At 38.1% G+C, this 23,478-nt stretch overlaps 1 protein-coding gene across 3 annotated transcripts in view; it reads left to right on the top strand.

Annotated features, from left to right (window-relative positions):
• Positions 1-2,163: 2,163 nt before the first annotated feature.
• The window catches only part of PYROXD1 (pyridine nucleotide-disulphide oxidoreductase domain 1), a 28,164-nt gene continuing 6,849 nt past the window's right edge, over positions 2,164-23,478 (top strand). Inside the window, exons 1-12 of one of the 3 annotated variants that reach the window (XM_008140476.3) lie at positions 2,164-2,306; positions 5,092-5,172; positions 5,905-6,024; positions 8,209-8,337; positions 10,364-10,437; positions 13,313-13,473; positions 14,185-14,285; positions 14,640-14,775; positions 16,002-16,114; positions 18,930-19,052; positions 21,577-21,714; positions 22,718-23,466. In XM_008140476.3, coding sequence (XP_008138698.2) covers positions 2,223-2,306; positions 5,092-5,172; positions 5,905-6,024; positions 8,209-8,337; positions 10,364-10,437; positions 13,313-13,473; positions 14,185-14,285; positions 14,640-14,775; positions 16,002-16,114; positions 18,930-19,052; positions 21,577-21,714; positions 22,718-22,966 — 1,509 coding nt within the window. In that variant the 5' untranslated portion in view covers positions 2,164-2,222 and the 3' untranslated portion in view covers positions 22,967-23,466. Of the gene's footprint in view, positions 2,307-5,091; positions 5,173-5,904; positions 6,025-8,208; positions 8,338-10,363; positions 10,438-12,692; positions 12,709-13,312; positions 13,474-14,184; positions 14,286-14,639; positions 14,776-16,001; positions 16,115-18,929; positions 19,053-21,576; positions 21,715-22,717; positions 23,467-23,478 lie in introns of those variants that run through there. The other 2 variants (XM_054719229.1, XM_054719230.1) reach the window with 2 other exon arrangements.

Below are 23,478 nucleotides of genomic sequence, written 5' to 3'. Positions count from 1 at the left end.
CACAGGGCCTCATGCTCCATGGGGCCCCAGGCTTGGTTTAATGGTCTGCTGTCCCTCCTGAAATTTGAGCAAAGAGCCCCAATTTTTCATTTTGCACCAGAAATACTCATCACAAGTGAGGATGTAAAACAAGGAAAATAATAAGTCATTGGATTTAGGGAACAAGTGATCCAACTTAAGTGAATGAAATTTCTGTGATGACGATGAAGAGAAATTCCCGTGCAGCAAGAATGGAGAGTATAAATTTTACTGGATCAGAATGATGAAATTTTAAGAGGAACATTTCCAAGGAACAAAACAAAACAATAAATTACTAATATATTTGAAATTATTGAGCTAGAATGCTAAGTGTTTGAACTTAGTGATTTAGAATATTAAGTATTTCAACTTACTGATCTAGAATGTAAGCTTTATGAGGGCAGTAAGTAGCACATAGAAGATACTCAGTATATATAAATTTGAAGACCAAAATCTAGCAGAAAATGTGATATAATATTAGCATTCAATCATTCAGTGCTGCTTTTGAGCAGGCATTTTTTAAAAAATCTAGGATACATAATTGTAAAACTGATCTATTTCTGTGGAATGTGGGTATAAAAACCTGACTGGGATGTGCTACCTAAAATATTTGGTTTTTTCCAGACATTTCAGTAGCTGAAATGGCCATGTGACACAGTTCTGGCTAATGATTGAGTGAAAATCCAAAGTGTATAAAATACACTCCCTTTCCTCAAAGAGGAAGCGCAATAGGGACACACCCAACTCTAACACAATAAACATTCTTACATGCAATAAAGTACTATAAACATGATTATTTCTGCTTGAGAATGATGGGGAAGGTAGCATTTGAGCTTGCTGTTCTAGATTCACAGATTTCTATTGGTGGGACAAGGTAGTCTGAAATGGAAGAGACAAGCCTGGATGTATTCAGGAAACTGGAATTATGCCAGAAGGAAAAGTGGTGAGGAGGAAAAGTAACTGCATTTCCCTTTTGGTGAGGTAATTCTTAGGGTAGTGTAGGAATACATTAGAAGCAGAGGACAGAGGAAGAAAGGCCTATGAGGAGCCTCTTTTAATAGTCCAAGTGGGAGGAGAAGGCTTAACGGAGGGCAGTCACAATAAAAACTAAAATAAGGGAATTGAGGAACACTTCTGAGTTGGCAGGACTTGATACATTGAATTTTGGGATGTGGGGCTATAGTTTAAGAAATGCCTCCAGTTTTCTAAAGGGCAAAATCGGATATTTATAGAACAAAAATGGTATACCGTAGAGTTAAATGTGATTTTTTAGTTTGTTCTGTTCCAAAAGCTAATAACAACATAGTAAGTACCAAGTACACCAATGCCTTTAACACAAGGTACTAGACCACGTTGAAAGATCAGAAAATAGGGGAATGCTAAGAGATTATAAAACTGGTTTTTTCCAATGTTAGCCTATCATATTCCTCGAGGCTATACAAGGGAAAGGAAAGAATTCATTGATAAATTGCAGAAGAGTGCAATAAGGATCCTTTTGGAGAAAGTTGTATGCATGCTTGTAGGAAACAATCCCCCCACCCCTGCCAGCTCCAACACACTCACAGTCCTGGCATTGGCCCCTGTCCTAGCAGAAGGGAGGAAGACTTCAGGAGTGCATGTGGAGAGCTTCACCTGTAGCCCAGGAGCCTGAGGTCACAGGAGCTGGCACCCCATTCAGCTAACGGCAAAGAGATGTGGTTAGCTAGGTGGTCCGACAGCAGAGAAAATGCCATGTTAGGTTGGGATGCACTTTCAGCGTTTGCTGCGGGGAAAGGATGAGTGAGTTGCCCAAGAACCCTCTATGGACCCTGTGAGACTATCAGAGCAATTCATTTATTTTAAGGACGCTCTGCCTCGTGAGGTCATTGGCCCGTCTTCAGACACTTCGCTAAGCTTCTTTTGGCCACCCATCTTCTTTACTTTCTGTTTCCTATCTCCTCTTTATCAAATGCACGTGGGAAAACGACATTCCGCTGTAACAGCCGTCACCTCAAGCCCCGTCATCAAGTGGACGCCTCGGTGCTGGGAAGCTCGCCGCTCGCGGCCGATCGGCGAAGGGACTAAGTGTGACCCGCTCGGCACCCGTAGCTCTGGTTCCCGGGATCAGACACCGGAAGTGGCGGTGCCGGCCCGCGGCTGCTCTGGGAAGGCGAATTCCCGCAGCTCCCCGGTGGCAGTCAGCGAACCCTCAGAAGTCTGGGAACATGGAGGCAGCGCGCCCTCCCCCGACGGCGGGGAAGTTCATAGTGGTGGGCGGTGGCATCGCGGGCGTCTCTTGTGCGGAGCAGGTAGGGCGGTCGGGCGGCTCTGCGCCTTCCTAGACCCCGGAGGTGGCGGCGCTCCTGGCTCCCCCCCCTTTCCTCTCCCACCCCCACCCCCAGCAGGTAGGAAGTCCGGTCCTCCTACCTGGTCCCTCTCTAGACGCTTTCCCCCCACCCCCCGCTTTCTTTCCTGCTGGCTCCCAGGTATTAGGGGCTGCGTCGTGGCCCTTGATGCCCTCGGTACCTCGCAGGCTTCATCTGAGGCGCCTAGCCGATTTGGGGGGGCGGGGGACAGTGGGGAGAGAGCAAGTTGTTAGGACCTGGGCCTAGTCCTGTCCGAGCAGACCGGAGGCCTTGTAACTCGTTCAGGACTTAGAAAATTCAGCCCCCTTTGTCCGCTGATGATTGAAGGCAGCTTCCTCTTAGGGGCCAGGTCCTTGGTGCATCGGAACCCTTACGTACGTTCCCTGTACTTTGAACTCCCAAGATCGAAGATATCTCATCTCTAGTAATGTTTTATAAAACAGCCCGCAAGGTATATGCGGAATGCAGCTAGGGAATGCGTTTCTGTTTCTAGTGATTAATGAGACCATTTGTATCTACACCTATATGTATTTTAATATTCTAAAAGGCACTAAATTATCTTGATAGAAACAGTCAATCTCAGAAGGAATAAGAAATGGTCCAAGAAATTCAAGACTTTTAAACTCTTATATTGATTTCAGAGAGGGAGAGAAACATCAGTGATGGGCGAGAATCATTGATTGGCTGCCACCTGCAGGCCCCCTACTGGGGATGGAACCCCGGACCTCTTGGTCCATGGGATGACTCTGAATCCACTGAGCCATCACAGCTGGTCTAAACTTTTAATCTTTTAATCATAAGGTGTATTTTCCATTTATTCACCAAGTTAACACCTGTGATCCAGGCACTGTACTAAGGGCTGATTAGTCAAATATAAACAGCATGGTCCCTTTTTAGGGATTCACAGCCTAGTGAAGAGGCATGTAAATAAATCATTTCATTGGTGTGTTTGCTATCTTAGGGGTGCCAGTTGAGTTGGTAGGGAGTAAATGAGGGAAGAGGTATCCTTTCTCCAAGGAGATACACTTTTGTCTCAGTGTAGAACAATGAGTAAAAGTTCACCACTCAAACAAGAAAAGACAGATGTTCCAAAGGGAAGCAACTGCAAGCCTCAGGTGAAGCATAGCATCTTCTGGGAGCAGCAAAACTTAAAGCACAAGGTGCTTGGGGGAGGTGACCAGAGATGAGGCCAGGGAAGGTTGGCAGAGACCAGATCATAAAGGATCTTATAGGTCATGCTAAAAATTTACCAGGAACTTACAAATAGGTGATTTTGAGCAATGGAGTAATGTGATCCAATGAAAAAGTTTAAAAGCGGATTAGTTATAATGTGTGGGGCAGGGGTAGCTGGTTAATATGAGACTGGAAGGCCAATTGAACGGTGATTTTAGTAGTATAAAGAAGTTTTGAGGGCCTGGTCTAGCAATGGAAACAAAGCATAGGGAGCCCTAGCTCGTTTGGCTCAGTGGATAGAGCATTGGCCTGCACTCTGAAGGGTCCCGGGTTCGATTCCAGTCAAGGGCACATGCCTGGGTTGTGGGCTCCATCCCCAGGAGGGGCGTGCAGTAGGCAGCCAATCAATGATTCTCATTGATGTTTCCATCTCTCCCTCCCTTCCTCTCTGAAATCAATTATATATATATATATATATATATATATATATGAAGAAAAATTACAGAATACACAAAGGAAAGAAAGGGAGAGTGGTGATATTGTCAAACACTGCTCATCACTACTCTATAAATACTGTAGAAAGTTAAAATAAGGTGATACTAAAAAAATTCTATGGGTTTTAAGGATTGTATAGTTGAATTGAACATGCTCAGTTTTAATAGTGTAAAAGTAAAGCATCAAACAGACTGTCAAATTACAGCAGGAAGGTTAGGGAGAGGTGGGGGAGATAAGAGATCAACCGAAGGACTTGTATGCATGCATATAAGCATAACCAATGGACGCAAGACACTGGGAGGTGAGGGCATGTATGGGAGTGGCGGGGGGAGGGGGTTAATGGGAAGATATGTACACATGTAATACCTTAATAAAATGGAGAAAAAAGGGATAGAAATAGAGATTGGTGGAGTTAGAGCATGAGTTAGGAAAATGCTTTCAAGAAGTGTAAAGTGAGAAAGAGAGGTTTGAAGCTAGAGGAAAATGATGAAACAATGGCAGGTTAAGGCTAATATTAAAATGGCTTGGTCTTCCCAGGATATCTGCTGGTTGGCATTTGGAAGAGAAAGGAAGGGAATGCCAAAGCGCTTGGGAAAAGGACTAAGATTCTAAATGTTTATTATTGAGGGTTTGCTGTAATTTCATCCTACTGAAGGCAAATGAAAATATTTTACAAAAAATAGAAGTTGGTTTAACTGTTAATTAGAAAGATAATTTCTCCTTACCCTCTGCACGATAACTTTAAATTGGCATGTAAAATAGGTTAAGTAAATAAGGAATACCTCGTTATGCCACTTTTCTTATTCAGATCTTTGTTAGTATTTAGTATAAATGTATTACTCATTTTAATCAATACCACAGTATTAAACACTGCTCATCACTACTCTATAAATACGAACAAGGCTCATGATAATGGAAACTTTAGATGAGGAACAATGATTAGTTTCCTAGGTTAATAACTTTATTAAAATTGCACTATCCCTTTCTCACACTCCATGCCATACATACTAATAACTAAAATTATTTATCATATATTTTCCCTACTTTTTTTTTTAATAAGTTGGCAATTCACTTTCCGTCAGAAGAGATTCTCCTGGTAACAGCTTCTCCTGTTATTAAAGCAGTTACAAATTTCAAGCAGGTAAGAATCTTTGTATAACTTCCTTACTATTAATTTTTAAAAATTGCAGTAACTTGCATAGCAGGTAGTGTAATTGTACTATTTTAATTTATTAAAATGACAAATGTTCTTTGGATGTTCATTTTAAAATTGTAGTTCAAAGTTTAGAATTATTCAAATTGAATACCAAAAGCACCCAGAATGATATTGAATTTCTAGTCTTCTCTTCTTTTCCTCCTATCATTTCCCTCCCACTCTGAATTACTTTTCAGAAAATTTAAAATAAGGTTCTTTTGGGGAAAGTTGCTATGAAATCTAACTATGATTGCAAATATATACGTATATATATTTTTATTATAAATATATGTGTACATGTGTATTCACAAATCAGAAGTGCTTCTGAGCCAAGTTTACACTTGTAGATAATTAATGTTGCAGATGTGTAATAAGCATCTCAGAATACTTTATAGTTCCACGAATTTCTATTCCACGTGGGTCATAGTATGATAGAAGAGTGGTCTCCAAACATTTTTGATCCAGGAAACTAAGGCGGTGACCTAAAAGGCTTGCCCAAGAGTGGTAGTCTTAAAATGCGAAATCTTCTTTTCACTGTATTTTGTGTAGTTCACCAACTTTCTTGTTTTATGAACATAAAATAAGTAATGTATAGAAAAAAAAATGGAACTATTTTTATTATTTAAAATTCTTGAAAAAGTTTTTAACATATATTCTTACCTCTTTGATCTAATACAGATTTCTAAAGTATTGGAAGAGTTTGATGTTGAAGAACAACCAAGTACCATGTTAGAAAGCCGCTTTCCCAACATTAAAGTTATAGAATGTGGAGTAAAGCAATTGAAGAGTGAAGAACATGTAAGAGAGTTTTTCCTTAAGGACGTTTTGCTCTGTTAAATCTGGGTGAGGTTTTTGCCTGACTTCCTTTTAACCCACCTATACCACCACCAAATTCCCTAGCATGCAAGTTTTGTGACATTGATTTCCATTACTAGAAAAATTTACACTCTTTTGTGAGTTTATTGGGATTGTGTAATTAGTTTAGTGTTGCTATTGAAATTTTATATTTCAAATTAGCATTAACATTTATATAGTGTCCACTGTTTTCTGGGCACTACATTAAGTGGTAGGCACCATAATGTAAGGAATAAGCAATAATATAAGGAATCTATTCCTGGGAGCTCTCAGTGTCATAGGGAATATAGACATGCATACGTATAATTATATGGGCATGTGAAAAGCACAATCATTGAAATATTACCAAAGTACTGCTAGTAGATATTTAGGAAGACTTCACAGATTGAGTAATATTTGAGCTGTGTTTTAAAATATGAGTGAATTAATAATTAGTGAAATAATAGATGTAAAAGGACATTCCAGGAAGAGATTGCATCTTCAAAGACCAAAAGAAAGGAGAAGGGGCAAAAAGGGGCATGTGGAACAGCGAGGTGGTCAATGGCATTTGGGTGGGACTAAGTAAAGGAGACTGGCAGACAGGGCCTGAGAAATAAGGAAGTAAGATTGTGAAGAGCTTTTTATGTCATGCAAAGAAATTGAGCTCAGTTTCTAATCAATGAAAAAAACTAGTAAAGAGATTTTAAGTGGAGGCAGGATGATGAAATAGATGTTCTTTTAAGAAGATATATAATAATCTCAATGAAGATTTTAAAAAAGGAAGAAGATATATCTGACAGTAGTGTCAAGAATGAGTAAGTGGCTAGTAGCCAACAACCAAATTAGAAGGGGTTTGCAATAGTCCAAAATGATATAAGGCCAAAACCAAGGCAGTGTGAGGAATAAGGCAGTCTCAGAAGAGGATATTATCAGGTGATTAACAATATCCTCAAATGAGCTTTTTGGCAAGATGTATACTAGAGTTTGTACTTGTTTCTCAAAAGCAGCTCTAATTAGTGAATTCTCCCTTAGGGATAAAACACGTCACATTTGACAGGAAAAAGAAATTAAGAAAAGGTACTGAGTTTTATCAGAAAATAATGAAAAATCTGAATCCAAAAACCAGAGTAAGTTTCTAATACTTATAGTAGTAGTACTTACTCATTGTAACATCCACGTGAATTAATTTGCAAATTGAAGTAGGCTTAAAAGTATACTAATGAGTTGTGAGGAAATTTTACATTAGGACATTTGAATGAATTAGAGTGCTACCCATTAACATTTGAAAAGTGTCCCACATGAGGTATATGTCTGCATTCTCTTATCCATCCTTTATATTCTTTAGTGAATTAGAAGTAATGTGTTTTATCTTTATTTCTACTTCCAAAAATTTAACAGTAGCTAATAAAGAGCTTTTGTGTTTGTTTTCATAGTAGCTAAATGAAAATTTATTTTTAAAATTTGGTCAAAGCCTATAACTAATAAGTCTTCCTTTTATGAAGAAAGACTTGCATTAAATTTCTATATGGATTACACTGTTGGGTTATTGATTTTATGTATTTGTTTTGCAGCTAAAGAGTTAACATGGGTGGCAAATGTCTCAATGGGTAATAAGTGCTGTGTTATGATTTGCCAAATTTTATGATTCAAACACATGGCACAAACGTTAACCCCTAAACCATTATAATGAAGTCCAGCATCTCTCATGTATATCTACTTTCTAAATGCCGCTGCTAATCTGTAGATTTTCTTCAATATTAAGAAACAGAAACATGTGTTTTAGACTCATTGAGGTTATTAAAAATTAATATGAATATCTTTAAAACCAGTACATGCTGAATTTAAGTTTAACATGTTTGTCACTTAGGTGAAAATATAATTCCCAAAGAGCGTATAGTTTGCTGGGACAAAGGCTAGTTTTCATCAGACTCGCAAAATAATTCATGGCCCTAAAATGATTAAGAACCACTGAATTGAAGAATGTATTCTTATGCTTACTTAACTTTGTATTTACTGGGACAAAGTATTGAGTGCCACTAAGAGGCAAGCTTATTATACTTTTTGCTTTTGTGTCTTTGAATGTTTAAAGTGAAATTGTACCCACGTATAAATGCTTCTCCTTGCCCCTTCATTGCTTATGTTTTACAGTGCATTTTAACAGAAGATGGCAGTCAGCATGTATATAAGAAACTCTGTCTGTGTGCTGGAGGTAAACCGAAGTTGATATGTGAAGGAAATCCTTATGTATTAGGAATTCGTGATACAGATAGTGCTCAGGTAATACTTGGGAGTTGGGTCATGGGGAATAAACACGAATATTTTTTTCTTAGACATCTTTTGCTACATTTGAATGAAAGTGTTTCACTAACAGTGCTAATTCCTAAACTGTAGGAGCAGAAGGGAGGTTTTTTGTTTTGTGGCCCATAAACTAGAAAGTAGCTATAAGGTTCTATTATTGTCAATTTTAATTTGTTTTCAGTTGATAATTTATCTTGTTTTTTATTCATGGTGATGTTCTGTGTTCTTTCTGCTATATGATGTCCCAAATTTAATGACTCTGCTGAAGGGTACAGCTTATATTGTGCACATACTTATTCTTGTGATTGGGAATATGTGATTTATAACCTAAATAATATAATGATCTCTTCCCCAAAAGAATAAAGCATATCCAAAACTTACTGAACTTACTCCTCAGCAAATAAATTAATATTCAGAAGATCTTTGTGGTACAGAATCATGACAGACCCTAAAACCGGAAAAGTCACTTGGTTTATTGTTCTGCTCAAGTGATAACTATCCCAGTAAGGTGAAACTCTATTGTGGAACCTTATACAACTTCTTTTGATAATTTATTTCAGGGTTTGTTGTCCTTATTGCCAAGAAGTTCTTCCTGATTTCAAATCACAATATGCTGTCTTACTTCAAGTTCCTTGTTGTTCTGTCCCATGAGGTGATCATTTTACACTTATGTAACAATATTTTGTGTCCTTGAAAATTGATAGTTTACTTTCATGCTATTCTTAATTAAATAATTAGGAATTTAGAGAAAACTAGAACTTGGTTATCTTTTGGTAAACCTTTTGGGTTCATATTACCAAAGATTGCATTCATAACTAGATTCCAGCAAAGCCCTCTACATACATGAACTCATTGAATCCTCATGATAATTCTATGTGACAGTCATTACTGCCACTCTTCAAATAGGTCATTGAAATAGAGAGACTAAGTAATTTATCATTACTAAGGTAGTTAGTAAATTGTATCAGAAGTACAGTTCAAACTCATGCCATTCATCTCCATATCCAGTACTCTTTATGGATCTTTCTTAATTATCTACTGCCCTCAATGAAGGACAAACTAAAATTAACCTAAGGTGGGGTTTTTTTTTGTTGTAGAAATTTCAGGTCAGCACGTATATAAGAAACTCTGTCTGTGTGCTGGAGTTAAACCAAATGTCAGTGATTATTTATTGAATATTACAGTAAGTTTTGGGGTCAATTTAAGAGAAATGGTAACTTAACATAGTAGGCAGAGGAATTGAGCTATTCAGACGTCATCCTGAAGCAATGGTACTATTCTGTACTTTTGAACGTCTCCTAAGAGTGACCCACTGGCTTTTCTCCAAGTACACTGTGATCTTTTTAGGGAGGGTGGTGGTAGTAATTAGCTGCCTTATAATGGTAATAACATTTTTTAAAATAAAGGTTAGACATTATTATGTGTCTGCTACTCCTAACAGCCTTATCTACATCATCTTACTTGATGCTTACAGAAACCTCGAGATTTAGTCACTTCTTAATTCCATTTATAGTTTAATATGAGGTACAAGAGGATAAGCAATTTGTCCATCATCCCCAGTTAGTAACTGCTAGAACCAGTTCCTCTAGCGTTTGTGCTCTTAACCACTATGCTGCTGTGGCTCTCATCCTGCAAGTTTTAAGTGCTGAGTGACTGCAGAGAGTATCAGCTGAGGAACTAGAAGAGGAAGAATCCTGTTTCTAGGATATAGATCAATGTTATGTTAATACATTGATTTGGTAAATAGTTGGGAATTTAGTAAACTAAGACAGAGCCTCCTGCTGAAATTCTGAAGTAGTACTCTAAACGTAATGACATAAAAACAAGGAAAATCAGGAGAGGCATTGCTGTAAAGGCAGTGTAGGGTGAAACTAGAGAATTTGTATTATTAATTGGAAGGGTCCATCCCGAAAGAGTGGGAAAGTGAGATTTATTATCAGAGAAGCCTCTTGCTTCCACTATTGCCCCCTGTATAAAACCCTGTGTCATTTTCTTTTTAATACAGGAATTTCAGAAACATCTTACGAATGCTAAAAGAATCATGATCATAGGGAATGGTGGTATCGCACTTGAATTAGCGTGAGTATATTTTTTGAAAAATTGCTCTGTGATTCATGTGGTTGTTGGCAGACTAGAAAAGACCTTGTTATCTTAAAAATCATTGATAATATCATTATTTTTTATATATTTTCAAGAACAGAAATCCACTTAATTATTTTAGCTTTCATGGGATACATAGTTGCAGAAATATTGTTAGAAAACATGAGTTTAGGCAGTGCTTTAGGTGTCAAAGGGTCATTAACTGGTAACTGGCTAGATTTGACCCATCCTATATAATAAAAGCCTAATGTGCTAAGTGTCCGACTGTTCGTTTGACCAGTAGCTATGATGCGCACTGACCACCAGAAGGCATACGCTCTGACTGGTAGTTGAGCTTGCTGCTGGGGTCCAGCTGATTGGGACTGAGTGAGATGGGCCAGACACATCCTGGAGCCCTCCCGCAGCCCCACCACAGCCCCGGTCTTGCATTGGTGGGGTCTCTCAGTCTGGCCTGTACCCTCTTGCAATCCAGGACCCCTCAGGGGGTTGTTGGAGAGCTGGTTTCAGCCCGATCCCCCCAGGGCAGGCCGAGGGACCCCACCAGGGCACAATCCATGCACCGGGCCTCTAATCCTACATAATAAAAGAGTAATATGCAAATTAACCATCACTCCGCTATACCCACCAGCCACGTCCACCAGCCAATCAGAGCGAGTATGCAAATAAACCCAACCAAGATGGCTACAGCCACAGAGAACAGGAGGGAGGCTTGGGTTTCTCAGGCAATGGAGGAAGCCAAGCTTTCCGCCTGCCCTTGCCAGCCTAAGCCTCCACTCAAGGCTACAAAGTTTCAATTATAGAAGGTAAACAAATCCAAACAGAATGGCGGCAGCCACAGAGCTGGAAAGAGCAGGAGGCTAGGGTTGCCCCCGGCAATGGAAGAAGCAAAGCTTTCCGCACACCCTGGCCGGCCCAGGCCTCCGCTTAAGGCTACAAAGTTTCAATTATAGAAGATATATACAAACCCCAACAGAAATGGCTGCTGGCCACAGAGCGAGCAGGAGGCTTGGCTCCACTCCAGGCTACAAAGTTTCAATTGTAGAAGGTAAATAAATTCCAGATACCAGGGCCTCTGCTTGCGTCACCAGGGGGCGTGGCTGGTCTGCAAACCACCACAGGCCCCTCTCTCAGGCCACCCCACGCCCCAAGGGAACCCCCACCCTGATCCGGGACACCCTTCAGGGCAAATCAACTGGCCCCCACCCATGCATCAGGCCTCTATCCTATCTAATAAAAGAGTAATATGCAGATTGACCATCACTCCAACACACATTATGTCTGCCCCCATGTGGTCAAAGATCCTGCCCCCATGTGGACACAAGATGGCCAGCAGGGGAGGGCAGTTGAGAGGGACCAGGCCTGCAAGGGAGGGCAGTTGGAGGCGATCAACCCTGCAGGGGAGGACAGTTAGGGGTGACCAGGCCGGCAGAGGAGGGAAGTTGGGGGCAAAACAGGCTGGCAGCAGAGTGGTTAGGGGGTGATCAGGCTGGCAGGCAGAAGCAGTTAGGGGCAATCAGGAAGGCAGGCAGGCGAGCAGTTGGGAGCCAGCAGTCCTGGATTGTGAGAGGGATCCCAGATTGGAGAGGATGCAGGCTGGGCTGAGGGACACCCCCCCGCCCCCGTGCATGAATTTTGTGCACCGGACCTCTAGTGTTTTATAAGCATGTACTATATTAAAAAAGAATTTGAATGTGTACAACTTTAGAGATTCTAGTCATAATCCCCACTTTTTATTGCTTATACCCTTCCTGTTTCACTCAGTTATGTTATGTGAACACATTAATGAATATGAAATACTATTTTGTATTATGAAATACTATTATACTATTGAAATAATATTTCAAGTTCAAAAATCATCGAAGACTCCTCCTGTAGTTTACAGAGCATTAATTCACTTTCTTTGTGATTTTATCTTCCAGCAGATAGCTGACATGAAATAGTATGGGCATTTTTCAGATTAGAAAATTGGGTCCAATTATAGATAGGACAAATTTATATTAAAATAAGGAATCTGCTCAAGCCCCGTCTTTCCTCAATTTTATCCATTCCAACTCTCAGACTAGGTTTTTGCCCCTCTTTTTTAGAGGATGATGAATACCATTGAAAGCCTGTAAGAGTTCTTCAATTGCCTAAATACCAGGAATGGCAGTCATTATTTTAATTATGAATTTTGTGGCAGCGTGCATAGAAATGCAGAGGAAAAACTAGAGCATCAAAACCAGACTGGGCCTTAAGGGAGGAGGCACAGATGTAAGAGGAGCTTCAAATTCTTAGTACACGAGACAAATTTTCTCCATCACCTATCGCCAAAACTATAACTTAATACTATTATTATTTACAGTGAAATGCTTTCTTACCTTAAAAAATGTTTAAATTCTCACATTTGATCTTATTCCTTCTATAATATTCTTTAAATACATAAAATGTCTGTTACCAAATAAGTCAACTATTCTCATTATGGTAGCTGTGTATCATCCATCCATCATCGATTACACTATAACCAGATAAAGCATTTCTCACTCCTGGGAACCCTGCAGACATTAAATAATAACTATGTTGTAGAAACTGAATACTTTGAAATGATATTTATTGTAATGAAATTTTACCTGATGTCCAGTATATATATTTGTCACTTATATGTTCTTGGTAAACTGGTTACATTCCTTTTATTATTTATTCTCCTTTAACTCTTATCCTGAAAGAGTGTTACATTCCTCTTTATAATCATTTTTTCTGAGTTTGCCTCAAAATACTTTCTTTACTTGTGCCGTAGGAGAGAATTGTTATTTGCAAGTACAAAGATTTCTACTCATACTTTTGAAATTGTTCTAAGTAACTTTAATATTCCTTTTAGGTATGAAATCGAAGGGTGTGAAGTAATTTGGGCCATTAAAGATAAGGCTATTGGGAATACTTTCTTCGATGCAGGAGCAGCTGAATTCTTGACCTCAAAGCTCATTGCTGAAAAACCAGAGGCTAAAATTGCACATAAAAGAACCAGATATACAACTGAAGGTAAATATAGAATCTGACTCATTAATTCACAGATAAATCTCTATTTTTTTAACCATATAGAAAAAGACTATAAGAAAATTTAGTAAAATATATTTGGGTGCTAAGAATATAGATAAATATTTATTTCTATATAACCTTATGACTTTTTAGATTTTCTAGAATTTATATATTTTATGAAAAATATGTATAATTAAAATGAAATTTAAAGTGAATTAAATAAACCAGTCCATCTGCATCTTTGTAAAGATGCTACAATTAGATAAGACCTAAGGTAATTTTATAAAAATGCAATGAGTTTGAAAGCAAATACAAGCTTCATGATTTTTTACTTTAAAGAGGTTTAAAAAAAACCAACAACATAATGGCTTATAAAATTCAAGAATTTTATAAGTTTAAGGCATCCCAAAAACTGACCAAATTTTCAAAATCTGTTGGCTAATATTCTTACCCTTCATATTAACCAGTAAATATAACATCCCAAAAACACTATGTTTATACTCAATACTCGATTGAAAGATTATCCATTTTATATCTCTACATCACAAAATATTAAAATAAATGAAAATATTAATACAGGTGACTTTGTTTCGTCATTTGGTATGTACTTATGCATGAGAATCATTATATTGCCTAACAGCTGCAGAACAAGCATAATTATCTGCCTGGCAATTTTTATATCATTTGAATTTTGAATTGAGTTTATCTCTTCAGGAAAGAAAAAGGAAGCAGGAACCAAAATTAATGCTGGTAATATAGGCAGTGCCTTGGGACCTGATTGGCATGAAGGCTTAAATCTTAAAGGAACAAAAGAGGTATGTTTTCATATATTTATTAAACATGTCTAAATGCAATTTTAAATTCTTGAACCATTTTTTGAAGACTGGTTACAAATATGTAGTCAAAGAATTGCTAGGTCCCTTTCCTTAAACTCCATAGTGCTAAGAAAGGAGTTGGCCTACATGCCCACCAAAGGTAGGTGAATATTAAATTCATCTAAAACTCACTCTCTGCCTTCTAACACCCCAGAGGTAGAGATTGCCATACACAGACCACAGTGAAAACACCTGTCCTATTTTAAATGAATGTTTTCTCAAAGGTTACTTTAGATGCATTTCAATATTTTAAAGGTTAATAGGTGGATTCTAAATAAAATATTTCTCTTTTAGTTTTCTCATAAGATTCACATTGAAACTATGTGTGAAGTAAAGAATATCTATCTTCAGAAGGAATTTAGAATCTTTAAGAAAAAGTCCTTGACATTTCCAAGAGACCATCATAATGAGTTAGTTACAACTGATAAAGGTAAGTGATAAAATAAAAAGATATTTAACTTATTTAAAAAGAAGGCAGCTTAATTTTTATTATTATACTAGAGGCCTGTTGCACCGAGGGGCGGGAGGGGGGAGTGCTCAGCCTGGTCTGCGCCCTTCTGCAATCCGGGCCCCCTCGGGGGATGTAGCAGTGTGGTAAGCAGCAGGTGGCCAGGGTAAAGCCCTGGCCCACTGCACCTGCCACAGCAGCTTGGTAGCGCTGCTGCAGAGTTGAGAGCTTGGAAGAGGCTCCCACTGCTGCAGCTGCGCACGCCAGTTGTAAGCCCAGCTTCTAGCTGAGCAGCACTCCCCCTGTGGGAGCACACTGACTACCAGGGGGCAGCTCCTGCATTGAGTGTCTGTCCCCTGGTGGTCAGTGCACATCATAGCGACTGGGCGTTCCGGTCTTTCCGTCCTAATGGTCGCTTAGGCTTTTATATATATAGATTAAAAATCAACTTCAGACTTCCGTATAAAATTTAAATATGAAAAGTAAAAATAAAATGATAATTTAATAAGTAATCTCATTTTTACAACTAACTTAAAGTTTTCTAATAAATTGTATAGGGCTTTACTCACTGTATTTTGTCATAACCCTGTGAGTCAATCAGAATATCTTGCAGATCAAAACAAAACAAAAACTAAAAACCTGATGTTCTCAGAGGTAAAGTAACTTCCCCAAAATCAAATAGGCTGAAAATGTATAAATTTGGAACTGAGACACAGTTCCACTCTTGTGAGAATGCCATTTGAAGAAAAACACTCAGCCAAGCCTAGTGTATGAGATATTCTAGTTCTAAGTTATTTGAATTTTTCCATAGGAAAAGAGAAAGTTTGAGTATGAATAGTTAGGGAAAACATCGAAAAGTGAATAACCTAATTGGACTAAACTCTCAGAGGAGTATACTCTATTAATAAAGATTTTTAAATAATTTGTAAAATGATTATCAATTTAAATTTACTTGGTTAGATTTCTGTGTCTAAATTTGAAGGAAAAATATTTAGAATGCCATAGTTCTGTAATCATACCCAAAACAAGAAGATGGTGTTAATTATATTAAAAATTGTGTTAACAAATGGGCCTTATACAAAATATTAAGGGATGTTGTTTTAAAGTCACCTCCTGCCTTTTTATTTTTCTTTGTTCTAATATATTCACATATGTTGTGAACAGTTGGTGGTGATTACATTTGAGAATAAATTTCTTTTTTTTTTAAGAAATATGGCCTGTGTATGTGGAACTGACCAACGAAAAGATATATGGCTGTGATTTCATTGTCAGTGCTACAGGAGTTACACCAAATATAGAACCTTTTCTCTGTGGCAACAATGTAAGGTGAAATTTTTGGTCCCACTACACATATATATTTTTTTCCCACTACACATATTTTTATTTTTGGGTTTTTTTTTTTGTTTTGTTTTTAAGTTAATAAATGTTTATTGTTCAGATTATTACAATTGTTCCTCTTTTTTCCCCCCATAGCTCCCCTCCACCCAGTTCCTACCTCACTCGCTGCCCTTACCTCTCCTCCCCACTGTCCTCATCCATAGGTGTACGCTTTTTGTCCAGTCTCTTGCCACACGCATCCCCTATCCCCTTTTCCCCCAAGAATTGTCAGTCCACTCCCTTTCTATGCCCCTGATTCTATTATATTCACCAGTTAATACTGTTCTTCAGATTTTTTATTCACTTGTTGATAGATACATATTTGTTATTCATAATTTTTATCTTTATCTTTTTTTCTTCTTCCTCTTCTTAAAGAATAACTTTCAGCATTTCATATAATTCTAATTTGGTGGTGATGAACTCCTTTAGCTTTTTCTTATCTGTGAAGCTCTTTATCTGGCCTTCAGTTCTGAATGATAGCTTTGCTGGGTAGAGTAATCTTGGTTGTAGTTTCTTGCTATTCATCACTTTGAATATTTCTTGCCATTCCCGTCTGGCCTGCATAGTTTCTGTTGAGAAATCAGCTGACAATCATATGGGTGCTCCCTTGTAGGTAACTAACTGTTTTTCTCTTGCTGCTTTTAATATTCTCTCTTTGTCTTTTGCTCTTGGCATTTTAATTATGATGTGTCTTGGTGTGGTCCTCTTTGGATTCCTTTTGTTTGGGGTTCTCTGTGCTTCCTGGACTTGTAAGTCTATTTCTTTCACCAGGTGGGGGAAGTTTTCTGTCATTATTTCTTCAAATAGGTTTTCAGTATCTTGCTCTCTCTCTCTTCTTCTGGGACCCCATAATTCTGATGTTGGTACACTTGAAGTTGTCCCAGAGGCTTCTTACACTACCTTCAAGTTTTTGGTTTCTTTTTTCTTTTTGCTTTTCCGGTTGAGTGTTTTTTGCTTCTTTGTATTCCAAATCCATGACTTGGTTCTCTCTAGTCTGCTTTTAGGTCTCTGTATAATATTTTTTATTTCCGTCAGTGTATGCTTAATTTCTAGTTGATCCTTTTTCATATCCTCGAGGGTCTCGTTAAATTTATCGACCTTTTCTAGGAAATTCTTGAAAAACCTTATAACCGTGGTTTTGAACTCTATATCCAGTCTTTTGCTTTCCTCCATTTCCTTCATTTGTGGCCTGCCTCTTTGTCTCTGCATTTTGGCTGCTTCCCTGAGTTGATGGAGTGGCTTTGTGTGCTAGGTGTCCTAGCAGGGCCCAGTGGCTCAGCCTCCCAAGTTACCTGAGGTGGACACTCTTGGTGTGCCCCTTTGTGGGCTGTGTGTGCAGTCTTGTTGTAGTTAAGCCTAGATTGTTGTTAGTATCACTGAGGGGAGTTGACCTCCAGGCCGATTGGCTGTGAGGATCAGGTGTGTCTCCGCTGGAAGAGCTTCTGTGCTCAGCTTGGATGGGGCGGAGTCTCAGGGTGGAGCAGATGGCCTTGGTTTCCCATCAGCCCCACCCTACGAGGCCCCTGTGTCTCAGTGTCCCTCGGCAATGGCTGCACACACCTCTGAGAGAAGGCTGCCCTGAGTTTTGCCCGCTGCCAGACAGTCCAGTTTCTCCCCGAATGAGTCTGGGTACCCAAAGTCTCACCCGGAGCTGGATTTCAGTGTAGTCGGGAGGTTTTGTTTCCCTCCTGAACAAGACAGCTAGCCGCGTGCTTACTGCCCGCCCTCTCTGTGTGTCGCGAGTAAGTCAGCCACGTGTTCAGCCGCCTGCCCTTGCTGCGCACGCACAGGTCTCTGCACCTCTGTCTTCCACAGCTCCTCTGGGTCTCAGTGTCCTTTTATCTTTCCTTCTAGTTGTAGAATTTCCACTCAGCCAGCTTTCTGGTGGTCTGGACGATGTCCGCTCTGTCTTCCAGTTGCAGTTTTGAAATTGTTGTGCGAGGCAGCAGTATAGGTGTTTACCTATGCCGCCATCTTGGTTCCTCTCTACACATATTTTTAAAGTATTAAGTATTTATTAAGCTCTAATTCTCAAGCCTGAATAATTATTCACTGTGTGAGTATAAAACTGTAACTTAATATGACTGAAAAGAATTTTATATTCATATATTGATTTGTAATACTTTTTTAAAAATAAAGTTTTATTGATTTCAGAGAAGGAGAGGGAGAGAGAGAAACATCAATGATGAGAATCATTGACTGTCTGCCTCCTGCACGCCTCCTACTGGAGATCGAGCCTGCAACCAGGCATGTGCCCTGACTGGAAATCAAACATGACCTCCTGGTTCTTAGATCAATGCTCAACCACTGAGCCACAATGTTCTTAATCAGTTAACATTCCAGCATAGGTATCATTATTCATGTGACATAATGCATAACTTATTTATATAAATATTGGTAAGAGACTGATACCTCATGAATTCTTAAAAGTGCTATTTTGAAAAAAAACTTAAATTCTTTTCCTTTTAGCATTTGAAGCTTAGAAAAACTTAGGAATATTCTTGTAATTATGAGTGTGTTAGTTGTATGGTTATTGGGCATTTTTGATGTTGAAATTCTCAGAATTTTATGAGTTTGTGTCTTGTGAGGAATTTGATTCCCTGGAAACTCAGCTTAGTTCCCTAAACTTTCAGCTATTTTTCACTCATTCTTCAAAGATCAGCAAATCATGATGTAAAAATTTCACTTGTTCTTTTACTGTAGAATGAAGTCATGTTTCATTTTTCTTACCTTTTATGCTTATGAGGAACATTGTTTAGTTTGATCTAGGAGAAGACGGTGGCCTGAGAGTGGATGATCATATGCATACATCCCTTCCTGATATCTATGCTGCAGGTGACATCTGTACTGCTTCCTGGCCACCCAGCCCATTCTGGCAGCAGGTAAGCCGCATACATGATCACGTTTTTTCAGATACTCCATCTGAAAACAAGGAGTTGCTACCAGAATATCCAACTTTCTGGTTTTCCAAATTTTCTACTTTAAGTAGGAAGCTATTGTAGAGTATTTTGTGACATTAAAAAAAAAAATCATAATGTTTCCCTTTTGGTAAGTTGTAATTACAGTGATAGAATAAACTGAGATATCTTTCCATTTAAAAAGTCATGTGCTGTTACTTTTTCATTCTCAGATGCTTATCAGCACTATCCAATGGTCTATGATGACAAAAATGTTCTGTACTTCCGCATTGTCCAGTCAGGTAGCCACTAACCACATGTGTCTGTTGAGCACTTGAAGTGTGGCTAATGTGATTGAAGAACTTAATTTTGCTTACTTTTAGTTAATTTAAATAGTTACATATGGCTAGTGGCTACCATATTGTATAGTACAGCTTTATACTAAAAAAATGAAGTTACAGAGATTATAAGCCATATAGATTAAGCATGCTGTTCCTGATGACCCTGTTCTGTCCTGTGGGAATTACTACTGAAAAAAAATGTTCCTATAGTGAACGGCCTTGCTCAGCCTTTAGCCTCACTGCTGCTTCCAGCTGGCTCTAGACTTCTTCCTGTCTTCACGTGTTATTGCCTACTTCCAAAAATACCAGAGGAAGATACTCAGTGGCTGTAGGTGTGGTTGACTTAGGAGCAGTAGAGACAGATAGATATTAGAGATAAAAGAACCAGTCAATGCCTGTCTTGGTGAAAGACCAGCTCCACAAGTAGCGATATTATTCATTTAGATTAACTATGGAGTGTGAAGTATTGGGAGAGCTAGATGTTTTTCAAGAGGCAACTTCATTGATTTGTGTGTTGTTTTTTATGTACAGCAGACATAACATCAGTGATACGAAAGCTTCTAAAATGCTTCAAACTAGCTTTTCAGTTTTCTCTAGTCATCATATGTCATTTATGTGGCATATCCGTCACAAACTCTCAGGTAGGAATTGGAGTTCGGGGATTTAAAAAACGACATTTAAAACCCTCTAGGACAGTGATGGGCAACCTTTTGAGCTTGGTGTGTCAAACTTTGCCAAAAAACTGAGCATAACTCGGGTAGTGTGTCACTTTGAAGAAAAAACATTATTTTGCAAATGTTTCATCCTCAGGAGCAGCAAATGTTTCATCCTTGGCATGCGGCCACCTCAGCGGCCGCGTGTCATCAGAAATGGCTACGCATGTCAGTGCTGACACGCGTGTCATAGGTTCGCCATCACTGCTCTAGGATAAATCATATCTTTAATGTGCATCATTAGAGGAAAGAAATACCCAAAAATAAATGTCTCTTGTGTTGAGTAAATCTTAATAGATCCCATCTCTTAATTTGCAGAAGCAGTAAGTACACTAGTAATTGTTTTACATAGTCCGAGATACATACGTAAGAGACTGAGAAGCAGGAATACATCAATTAGTTAATAGTCCAGCAGGGTAATATTGTAGGTCACTGCCTTTAGCCATCCTCTAGTTTTATTGTGCTCAGTTTACTCTGCTTCTTTACCAGAGACTGCCTCTTACTTCATTAAGCCTAACTTGTTTACATGGAAGAGACTGACTTTAAAAAAAAATTTTTTTTTTACATCACTTCTATTAGAAATCCTTGAAGCTTATATCCATGATTGTGGTATCATTTTTACATACAGAAAGACAACATTAGTTACACATAGGGGTATAAAGGTACTACTAATTGCTTATTATAGGCTAACCTATTTAATTTTCCCAATAGCCAAGGAGGAGGGGGTATATGTTAATATTTCAAGTGAAGAAACTGAGGCTCAGAAAAATTAAATAGGTAGAGGAGTTGATATGCAAATCTACTGACTTCCAAGGTCAGTATTCTGTTATACTAGAGAATCCCAAAGCTTTGTAGAAATACAGTAAAAACGGAATACAGAAGAAATTAATACTGCTGTAGAGAAGAATTTTAAATGACTTCCCAGAATCAGTTGCTGAAATCCGAAATGCTGTCTCGGGGTTAGGCACCAAGTGATAAATCTGTCTGGCCACTGAGGTTAAATTGCAGGGTAGGCCTTAATGATCTGGCACCAAGATGAGGGTTAGGAGAAGGAACACATTTCTCAATGATAATTTGGCATCTCTATTAATGCTGATGAGAAATTTATTCTGAAATGGAAACTGGTTAAAATTTATCATATGGTGTAACCTGAAATATATTTTTAAATAGAAAATTTATTGAAATGTAAAAGTTGGTGTCATCTTTAATTTTTGAAGCAGTAATTTAGGTAGAATTATCAGATACCAAAATCAAATGCCAATCAGTGTAGATTGATGATTGCTTCTATGGCAGGTGATCCAACCAAACATCTAACCAATTTAACCGATCTAGACCTAATGAATCTCAAGGACTGTCAAACATTGAACTCCATTAAGGAATGTTACAAGGTTAAGTGATAACATTTTTCAAGTAATAATAATGAAAAATTATACTGCATTACATTTTTTATTTCAGATGAGGCTGTGGACCCAGGCTAGACAGATGGGATGGTATGCAGCAAAGTGCATGGCTGCAGCTAGTTTAGGAGACTCCATTGACATGGATTTCAGCTTCGAACTTTTTGCTCATGTAACAAAGTTTTTTAACTATAAGGTAAGATAGATAAGCAAATTAGTGTCTTTTTCTGCTTGTTAGTAACTGATTATAATCATCAAATTTTCTTACTTGAATACAAATTCATATGGTTTTAATCATTTTACAAAAAAAATGAAATATTTTCTTATTTTAAGCAAATCAATACTTGGTATTATTGCTGATCTTAATTCCTAATTATCTGATAATCATTACCTCCGTTCCCACTATACTGTTTTACACTTAATAGGGAGTGTTCCCTGGTGGTGCATTTCTAATTTTTATTTGAGATTATTTCTTTGTGCAGGAAACTAATAGCTGTCATACTCAAGAGTGAACCAGGTTATTTTCCATACATAGTATCTTATTTAATCCTCTTTACATTAGTCTGAGGCTAGTTTTTGTTCCTAATTTACTGATAAGGAGAAACATACACAAATAAACACATATACAGGGTTCAGGGAGATTAAATAATTTGCCAAGCAAGATCTAACTCAGTTCCTTATTAAATCTTTAAATCATGACTCCAGGCTAATGTCCATATTCTACATATTTGTATATTCCATAGATAGATAGATATTTTAATCCTCACCTGAGGATATGTTTTTTAAGTTAATTTTAGAGGAAGTGGGGGAAGAGAGAAAAACACTGATAGCTTGCTCCAGTACATGCCAACTGGGGATCTAACCCACAACTTAGGTATGTGCCCTGTCTGGGAAATGAATCCACAACCTTCTGATGTATTCTGGTGTACAGGACACCACTCCAGTCAACTGAGCCACCCAGCCAGAGCTTCACTAGATATTTTTAATGTTCAGGTAGATTGTATGGCATTATCGAATAAATGCATACCATTCAGATGTTTGGGGTTTTTTGGAACCTGCTCCAGTGACGCTTTTAGCTGTAAAATTTTTGTGAACAGATTTTTCTGCTGGGCATTCTGGCATAACACAAAATAAGTGCCTATTATGTCTCCTTTTAGGCACTCACTAGAATAACTTTATCCCTACATGTATATTTATAGGTTGTACTGCTGGGAAAATACAATGCACAGAACTTGGGTTCAGATCATGAATTAATGCTGAGATGTACCAAAGGACAAGAATACATCAAAGTCGTCATGCAGAATGGACGAATGATGGGAGCTGTCTTAATTGGTGAAACCAATTTAGAAGAAACATTTGAAAACTTGATATTAAACCAGATGAATCTTTCATCATATGGAGAAGATCTACTAGATCCAAACATTGATATAGAAGATTATTTTGACTAAAAAGAACATTTCAAGAACCACATAGTTTCAAATAAGACAAAATGTCAAGTCAATGATGTGAAGGACTGCACTGATTTAATGGTGACCACACTGAAGTTAAAAATACAAAAGTGATAATGATTTTAGTGGGAAAATATTTAAAAATAAAATTCTAAAGATGAAATCAGTTTGGATAACTTACAGATAAATTTTTTTCTAACACAAAACTGGCCTCTCATGACCACTTATGTAAGAATTTTCAAGTTACTCATTTATGTGCTTTAAACTTAGACACGTTCACTTGTGATTTAGTTTTGGAGCTAGGTTGGTCTACAAAGGGCCATTCTTTATGAAATGTCAAAATAGGGCCATGATTTCAAGCTTAGTTTTATTTTACTTAAATAGAGACATAGCCACCTTACTTACTAATATTAGTGTTGACACTTTATTACTCTTTTTGTGTGGATTCTACATGTGTTATAACCTGAGGGTATTCACTTTTTGTGATGAGCCTATGTAAAATTCTCGTACAG

The sequence above is a fragment of the Eptesicus fuscus genome, chromosome 7, assembly GCF_027574615.1.
Source record: "Eptesicus fuscus isolate TK198812 chromosome 7, DD_ASM_mEF_20220401, whole genome shotgun sequence".
Lineage (NCBI taxonomy): Eukaryota > Metazoa > Chordata > Mammalia > Chiroptera > Vespertilionidae > Eptesicus > Eptesicus fuscus.
This window is presented reverse-complemented; position numbering and strand designations above follow the sequence as displayed.